This window comes from Felis catus, chromosome A1 (genome assembly GCF_018350175.1).
Source record: "Felis catus isolate Fca126 chromosome A1, F.catus_Fca126_mat1.0, whole genome shotgun sequence".
In the NCBI taxonomy this organism is placed as follows: domain Eukaryota; kingdom Metazoa; phylum Chordata; class Mammalia; order Carnivora; family Felidae; genus Felis; species Felis catus.
Genome location: NC_058368.1, coordinates 76,902,544 through 76,911,704, shown reverse-complemented (window position 1 = coordinate 76,911,704; position 9,161 = coordinate 76,902,544). Strand labels below are relative to the sequence as shown.

Here is a 9,161-nt window from a genome sequence, read left to right as displayed (position 1 = left end):
TATGTTGAAGCAATTTTTTTTAAAGTTCTGTTAAGTCTTAAAGAGGGTGGTTTACTTTTTGATGGTCAACAATTTAGGAATCCTAGAACCATGCTATATTTCCTCATACTTTTAAAATAGGATTTATATGTACATTAAATATCCTCACGTATTAGTATTTAATGGCTATTTTTACAAATACCTAACTTACGCTGCTACGGCAATTAAGACGTCAGTATTACCTTTAAGAAAGAGTAAGCACCCAGAAAAAGATTTAAATTCTCAATCCTGTGCCTCTGTTTTAGGATATAAAATACTACGATCACAAATTATACTTAATGAAGGCAAGAAAAATGCTTCTAAAAATGTATAGAACCTTAGATTATTTTCAAAGTGGGCCATCAGAAAGAACTTAGCTTTGTACCTTGACTAAAGGCTAAGGTAGTCAAATCCTCTTTGATGTAGGGTGCCTGCACGTTTATTTTTGGGACAAACACATTTAAACTTCTTACAAGTTTTTGTTTTTGCATGTGATACCTTACGGATGACTCTTAATACACTAGAATCTGCCTCAGTTATCTACGTATGTTTAAGTCTACTGGTATTAAAACATTTATTCAAGACAAGGATATGGATCTAAAAATGCTACCTGAGCTGCATAAACATGTCTTCAAAGTAGAGAACATGTTCTCCAATATTTTTGAGACCGTTTGATCAGTCTTTCAAAGTGAAAACAGAAGTTAATGAGATGCCTAAATGGTAGATTATTTTGTGTGTGCATGCTAAGAAAAATGCTATTGCTTTAGTTTGAGCTCTTCAGTGAGTCTGTTGTGGTAAGGAACAATATCAGTTTAAATATCTTTAAAGATAGAATTTTAAGTAGGCATGAACTGTAGTGAGAACTGGCTTATGATACCTATTACTCTAAAACATTCACTTTATTTACCTAAAGAATATAGGTTGCTTTATGAATCCTTTTTTAACCTTTAAATATAGGTTAGCTCTATTTCATGATTTTTTTTTAATGTAACTTTTTTTTTTTTTTTGGTGCAGATCCATTGTTCTTAGGTTGTATATTCAAGTTTTGGGAAATGTTTATTTAAAAATTGTTTTGCTCTACAAGTGTTATAAACATTGTATCTAAGAGAGTAGCCTGGACTTACATTTTTAAATTAGCTTATGCGTGCCTTTTAATTTTTTGAAAATCTCTTACTGCCACATATGGTGTGAAATCACAGTAAGTTGCTTAGTGACACCCCGCCATATCTGCCGGCTGCGGGAGATTCGCATCAGATATTGAAATTGTTCCTGTGCCAGGCTACAGGAAAGAGGATGTGATTGTTAATAAAATACACCCAATCTTTTCTGTGCTGCAACAATGTGTACTAATTTGTTTTCTTCATTTGTTTCCACTGCCTTTGTGTACGTATTATAAAAGTTCAAATTTTCTCCCAATTAGCAGTTCAGATGTTCCCTAATTTATTAAACACGCCTTTATTCATAATTTGTTTTTTAGGTTATTATTAATGCATTATAGCAGTAACTAATGACTGTTTATTTTTATTACAGTATTTAAAATATGTAGTTATTGCAATTTTTATTGTGGAGTTTGCAGAATTATCAATTGTATAAACGAAACCTTTAAATTAGCTTGGTGTGAGGACTCTTTAATGCTTGCAAAGAGGGGAAAGGGGTTTTTAGATAAAGATTGACTGTTCCAGCTTCCCTTACAAAGTCGTAGCGAAGTCGGCTCAAGGTAATGACCCAGCCATGTAGTCGTGCCTCATAGATGCCCACAGCTATTTTGTATGGCCACCAGGATTTTAAACTTTTTCAGTAATGTTGCACCTCTTGTTTTCCAAAGTAAAATAAGCATAGGCTCCTGGCTTGCTGAACTCTTATGTATCATTTCTGATCCCTCATTTTATATTAAGCACCTCCACTTGCCCCTTAACTAAAATTTCTCCAAAGCTGTTATTATTAACTAGAGTTTCTCATTTCAGTTACCTTAATTTTCTTTTCCTTTACACCCAGAACCGTCCATCTGTTTTGGATTACTGGCCATGAGAATTTCTGAAGACAGGATATCTTAATTTTTGAGACTTGCCACTTGCTCCAGGAAGGAGTCTTAGGAACACTCAAATACCAGAATGTTATTAATTAGTGAAAGGACTACTAAAGGGAAAAGGGCCTCAATCTAGGAATCTCGAATGGGTGTTGAAGCCCAAAGAATAGGGCCTACATTTTCATTTGTTGAATTGCCATTTTCCTGCCTACTTGTCTTTATCATACTTGTTATTTCTGTTTTGTGTTTACTCTTGTGTTATTTTAGCATTCAGTTTTGCATGATCATAGAGCTGCTACTGGTGCAGTAATCCAGAAGATCTGCACTTCCTTGCTCCTGGCCTGCACAATACATTTTGAAGCAGATTGGTCACTGGTTTTCAGAGGACTAGATCCCATGGTCTTGATCTATATATTGTATATAACTGATAGGCCGAAGAGTGTTCTTTTCCAGAGCCTCCAGTGGTTGGACCAGAGGATGTCGAACAGTTGTATTTTTCACATATATTTTCTTCAGATGTATTAATGTGAAACCAGTAAGTTAAGGAGTCAAATTTTCAGTGGTCAGCAGTTTTCACTGTCACTCAGGAATTCCTAAGGGGTGCGGCTGTGGGTGTGTGTAAGAGGGTCTGTACAATTGATTACCAAACCTGGTCCTTGAGCGTTAGAATAAAATAGGTTTGTGGTTTTATATACATTTGGATACTGATTGTTTCCTTCCTCATTTTCCAGGCTTCTGGAACTGCACTATGGGTTGAAAAGCAAGTAGCAAGGAATTAACAAAGGAATATATAATGCAGCCTCTTCTAAGTGCTGTTGAACATCTTACTGTAAAGTGGGTTAGGGAGGGAGCAAAAATGATCTTATGGAGCCACAGTAGATGTTAATCTGCTTATGACTGCTGTCAGTAATACCACTTCTGTGTTTAGAGCAGAATTTAACTTGTTGTAATATACAGTACATCTGTATCAGTCCATGAAGTGGGAATCCTCTTTGGAGAGGTTAAAGTATTAGTGTTTGTGAGTGGCAAAACCAAAACAGCACAGCTGCTACCTATCTGTCTCCACCAAACTCCTAAACCAACTTGGAAGGTTGACAGGAGTTTGGCTGGTTTTCTAAACCTGTTGGTTTGCAAATAAGGAAATGAGATTTCATGCCAAGTGCCCAAGTTAGTTGGAGCCATAATGGTACTCTTTCCACATAAGCTGCTTTTGCATCAATAATATGAAACCAGTGATAGATTATAAACTAGAAATTGAAATGACTACTGTAGTCGAGAAGTATTTTAGTTCCATAAGGAATATATTGTTCTAGTCTATAAGGTCAGTTGTCACTAAACTTGGGAAAAATGTTCTTTGGTCCCAAGAGCCCAGTGTAATAATTAATACTTTTGCCTTCCAAACTCATAAGTAGATGCTAATTTAAGATGCTTCGATGCGTGTAAACTGAATTTTAGAAGCAGAAAGATGACACAGGAGTGTATGGCAAAGTTTACTAAGAAAAGACTTTTATTTTACTCTTGTTTTGAAAGGTCTTCCCTTTGAGTAATTTGAGCTGTATCATTTGCAGAAGAGTCCTAAAAATTTCAGTGACCTTTATGAAATAAACCACATGCAATGCCAGGAAACAGTAGTAGAGGCTCACAGCTACACGGGAAGTTCATGGCTTGGACGACGTTTAATCAACATGTCTATCAAATTTCAGTAATTTCTCTGTAATGTTACATTTAGATAAGGCTTTTGTTCTTTGTTTTTATAGAAGTTATGTTAAAGATGTCTTTTGAAGTACATCTGAGAATTGATGGTACTATACAAGGAATATATAAGAAACCTCCATAATGTCTAAAGACCAAAGCATGTTTAGGAATTCAAGGGGGCAGGAACATGACTTTACCAAGGTGCATTTACTTGGTCAAACTTGATTGCCAACTTAATCTTCTAAACTGAAATTTACACTTGCTACCTCCTTACATATTCAGATTTATATTTCTATTGACTTTTATAATTGACTATCTGAAATGCCCCAAGTTTTAACCTGACTTTTAGAAATTTCTTCTTTAACTTTGGAAGTAGTTGAAGAAAACTTCCTTTTTTTTTTTTTTTTTTTTTTTTTTTTTTTGGTGGGGTTAAATATGTGCTGGTAAAATTATGGATTTTCAGGAATAACTGTGTTTCTTCCTATAATTTTAATCATAAAGTGAAATCCAAATACAAACATGTATCAAATTGATGTGATTAGGTTCTTTTTGGTTTGGCATCCATTAAAGTTTGAACTTTGTCTTGTAACATGCTGATGTAACAGTTTCTGCCTGGCATATATGTACAGATACAGACACAAATGGCTTGAGATGATGCTTTTAATTACAGTTGCCCCTTGGACAACTTGGGTTTGAAATCGTGGTTCCATTTACAGGGATTTTTTTCAATAAATACAGTGGTCTCAATGTGTTTTCCTTAGATTTTTCTTAACATTAGCTTGCTATAAGAATACAGAATATACATATAACAACAAAATATGTGGTAACTGATTTTATGTTATTGGTAAGGGTTCTGTAACAAGACTATTGGTAGTTAAGTTTTGGGGGAGTCCAAAGTTACACAAGGATTTTTGATGGGGGGGGCAGGGGCTCCCGACCCTCTCCTCCACAGGTTAATGGAACTGAAATTATGGTAAACAGCAGAGGAACATTTTCACCTTGAAATTGTTACTGTTGATGTTTTTCACCTAGTCTCTACAGATAATCCGTGTTTACTGAAAATAAATTGATAAATATTCACACCCTAGTTACACAGTGGTAATCTTTGTGTAGGATTTTATTTTTTTGATCAAATACACACTTTGTTTAAAAACAAGTTTTACATTACATTTTACCCAAGGTAAAATGCTTTGGACGTGTGAATATCTGATTTACTAAAAATGGAAGCCAGGGTTATTTTCAGACCATGCAAATTTCCTTTATTTCCTCTAGTTTACTTGGAGAGAGGATGTGGGAGCGAAGAGGTCACCATTTAAATTTCACAAAATAACTTTGCTAAATATGAAACGGATGGTACTGTTTCGGTTTTAGTTCTTTTAGAAAATCACGAGCTTTACATTAAATTTCAAACGAATTCCGTAAATGTTTTAGGACATTTGTTAAAACCACTCCTTTTTTAACCCTTGTGATAAAGTTATGAATAATACTATCTGCCCCTCCCTGGTTTTTTAGTCTTCAAGGGAATCAGTCCGTGACTTCAAATCGGTGTGCAGTATTTGAGCATTTAAAAAAAAAAAATTCCTCAAATTGGAGGCTTATTTTAAAACTAGCAATTAGAGAAAATAAAATAGTTTTTGTCTCAAAGATTTACCCGGAATAATATGAATGAATGTATTCGGTACCTCGCGTGCCATAGTGTTTTCGATCTTAACAAACTAGTCTTAACAAAACTTTTACATTCCCAGTGGAAACGTACATCAACTTTTGTTTAGTATTGCCAAAAAGGAATACTTACTAAGGCGTAAACATTCTCAAACGTGGTCATAAAGAACAGTGAAGGAAATACTGGTAAATATCCAAACAAGATGTTTTACCATGTATATTTTTAAATGTAGTATAGATAATTTAGCTAAAGAAACAGATCTTGCAGGAATACCGTCTGGTTCGTTGCTTCTGAAACATTAAAGAAATCCTGGAGTACACAGAAAATTTTTTAAAGCATGTTGGGGGCATACGGCGTATCTTCCTCTTATTCAAACAATTGTACGTGGGTACTATGCCTTCTTTCTGCCGAGTCCTCCCTGCTGTCCGTCATCTCAGGAGCGGCCGGCGCGGACTCGGTGCGCGGTTGAGTCCCGGCGGTCTGGTTCCGGGTGGGCGGGCCGTCGCGCTCTCGCCCGCAGGGAAGTCAGGTCGGTCGCTAGTGGGCGCTGTGGGTCCGTGGAAGCCATCGGCGCGGTGGCGCGCGTCCAAGGCGTTCTTTGGGAAAGCACTTGCCGAGAACCAAAGTGAAGAATTCCTGCCACCTCTCCATTTGAGCGTTATTTGTCACCGTCACCCTAAATTCTCGGTCACCTTGGGGGAGGCGTGAGTGTGTCCCAGAGACTAGTTAAGGAGAAGGTTCCGCGGCCCGGCCAGCGACACTTTCAGGGAACGCCCGCAGCGAGGTGCGGAGGGTACGGGGCCAGGACCCATCGTCGGCCGCCCCGCTGGCGCCCCGTCCCCAGGAGTCGTTTGCATCCCTGGCCCCCGTTGACTTTGGTCGGGCCTGAGCTGACGTTAGGTACCGAAGTCAGGTGTGAAACACAACGCTCGGACGGCTGCTGGGGGCAGCGAAGGGATGCGCGTACAGGGTGTGAGCCGGTCCCGCAGAGGGCACACTCCGTGTAAAACACGGAGACCCGCGGGAAAAGCCTTCCATTCCGCAGGGAAAGTTTCGCCCTCGACGTTGTCTCTCTGTTGAAGTTAGAATGCTTGCCCGGCAAATGAAGGCGCGTGCTGGGCGCGGGGACAGGTGGCCCCGTGCTGTCCCCTCTCCCCTCTCTACCGTCCCGAACAGCGTCCCCACCCCGCCGCTTGAGGGGCGCCGGTGCAAGCGTCAGGGCCGGGTCTTTGGCGGGCCCGGCTGCGCTCCTCTTGCGCCACCGCCCGGAGCCGGAGGCGGGGCTCACCTGTCAGCCGGCGCCCCGCCTCGCGGCGCCCAATGTCGGGCGGGGGTGGATGACGGACGGGTCGGCCGCCCAACCGGCGCGCGGCTGCCGGGCCGCAGGCCAATGGGCTGCGCGGCGCGGGGCGGGGCCCCGCGTTTATAGTGCTCTGACAGCGCGCCGGCCGCGCTGACTCTCCTCGGCGGGGACGGCGGCGCCGGCGGGAGCTAGGAGCCGCGCGCACAGCGGTCCCGGCGCCCTCCCCGCACACAAAGGCCCGCGCGCGTCCGGCGCCCGCGGCGGGGACCGAGGCCCTCCTGCTTGCTCCGCGGGCCGGGAGCCGCGAAGACCGAGGAGGCTCCCGCGCGCCCGCAGGCGCCTCTCGCCGCTCCGCGCTCCGGGACATGGAACCGCGCCGACGCGGCGCCCGCGCGCTCGGGCCGCTGCCCACCCCCCTGGATCTATAGTGCGAGGCGGCCCGCTCGGAGCGCAGCGTCCGCCGCCAGCGCGAGTCGTCTCTCCGCCTTTGTGTCCCGGCCGCGCGCCCTCCCTGCCGCCCCGCGCCCGGCACCCTGGAGCCACACGGGAGCCTGCCGTCCGAGCTGCGTCCGGCGCGGCGCCCCGGAGCCCCGAGCCCGCCGCGCCGCCGCGCCCCGCGCGTGCGCTCCCGCCCCGCGCCCTGAGGGCCCCGAACGGAGCGCCCCCCGACCTCGGCGACGCCTGGAGCTGCTCGGCGCCCCCCGGAGCTGCCTGCCGTCTCCCCCTTGTGTGCCCCGAGGATTGGGGCTCCGGCCTGCGCCCATTCCCTCCGTCGTCCGGAGTGCGCGGAGCTGGGAGCGGCTTGGCCATGGCCGCGAGGAGGGACTCCGTGTGGAAGTACTGCTGGGGAGTTTTGATGGTTTTATGCAGAACTGCCATTTCCAGGTCGATAGTTTTAGAGCCCATCTATTGGAATTCCTCGAACTCCAAGTAAGTGGCGTCCGCGATTCCCCCCCTCGGTCCCCGCCTGGGGGTTCGCCGCGTTGCGCCGTTCCGGGCGGGAGGAAGGGCTGAGCCGCGGAGCCTCGGAGCCTGTGTCTGGAACCCCGGTTCCCCGCACCCCAAGTTCCCTGGCCCCCACCCTCGCCACATTTTACTTGGTGGAACTCTTCGTTCGGCTTTCCAGCCGGAGCTCTGGTTCTAAGGGGCGCCCTCCCCGCCTTCCTTCCCCCATGAGCTCCCGGGGGGGAGGGGGGGGGCTAAAAAGCCCTCGGCGGCTAGGCTGTCACGTCCGGGAAAGTATCCGATGGCGGTACCTGACCCTCACTTCTTTTCGAGGACGGAGAACATGGCCACAAACCGGGCTGGCCGGCGCGCAGGCGCTGGCGGGCTGCGGGGAGAGGAGGGGATGCTGCGCTCTCCGGGAGCGCCGGAGCGCGGTCAGATCCCCGCAGGCGGGCGGCGGCGATGAGCCCGGGCCAGAGGAGCGCGCCCCCGGGGACGGAGCCTGCGGTCCCCCGCCGCCCTCTGCGCCCCGGAGCCCGCGCGCCTCGGCCCCCCGCCGCCTGCCCGAGGGTGCGCGGGGAGCTCGCCAGCTCCACCGGAGAATTCGGGCAGCGAGCCCTCTCCTCCCCGCCGGGGAGACGGGCCTGAGGCTTCTCCCGGAGAGCTCTCTGCACGTCGGCTTCTCCCTCCGTTGCTAAACCAGTGGCCCCGAACTCTGCGCGGTCCTGTTAGTTGACTTGATTTTAAGGGCGCTTTCTGCAAAAGCTTAAGGCCCTGCCCAGTCGACACGGCCCCTGAAGCCTTGGCGCTTGGGAAGCCTGTGTAGAAATGGGGTCCTTGGATCCGACTTGGTTTTATCAAGCAGTGTAGCTAGGAGAAAGCTAGGCCTCGTGAAGATTAACTTTCAGTGGGAGCTACCAGCATACGACACATTTAGAATTTAGAAAAGGCGATTCTTCCCTAAATATACCCGGCGGTGACTCCTAATTAGTTACCTGTACATTCAGTTCTGCGTATTAGCTCCTCCTTGGGATACATTTCGAATCAGATCCAGAAATGTCTTACAGAATCATGGGATTTTAGCCTTGGGAAACTTGGGGAAAGTGTGGAAACATTGGCCGGTTCCTGGAGTAAGCCTTTGAGATCAGAAGGAAAACCAATGGCCTAATTGAAGACAGGCAAGTTGGCCATGGGTGTAGGAATAAAGAGAAGAGGGATTGATTTACAAACCACATTTTAATTAAAGAATTGCATCCACTGTTTTAAAAGTGATAAATTTCAAATCTGCCAACATGTTTACCAAGAGTTCCCCATTACAAAGGCAAGAAACGTCACAGCGATAAATCGGATTAAACACATTCTTGCATGATGCTAGATGGCACTTTGCAACACTGCTCCCCGTTAAAAGTTACTCCGTGCGGTCCCCTTCCATCCGCCTGGTCTTGTAGGGACTGCTGTTTTCCCTTAACATAAGATTTGTATTTGTTGAGAAAGTAGTCGCGGTGACATCT

The 9,161-nt window shown here is 45.8% G+C and overlaps 1 protein-coding gene across 2 annotated transcripts in view; it reads left to right on the top strand.

The window, feature by feature from the left end:
* Positions 1-7,123: 7,123 nt before the first annotated feature.
* EFNB2 (ephrin B2) overlaps positions 7,124-9,161 on the top strand; it is a 45,446-nt gene continuing 43,408 nt past the window's right edge. The window contains exon 1 of one of the 2 annotated variants that reach the window (XM_019834389.3): positions 7,124-7,635. In XM_019834389.3, coding sequence (XP_019689948.1) covers positions 7,514-7,635 — 122 coding nt within the window. In that variant the 5' untranslated portion in view covers positions 7,124-7,513. 2 annotated transcript variants of the gene reach the window in all.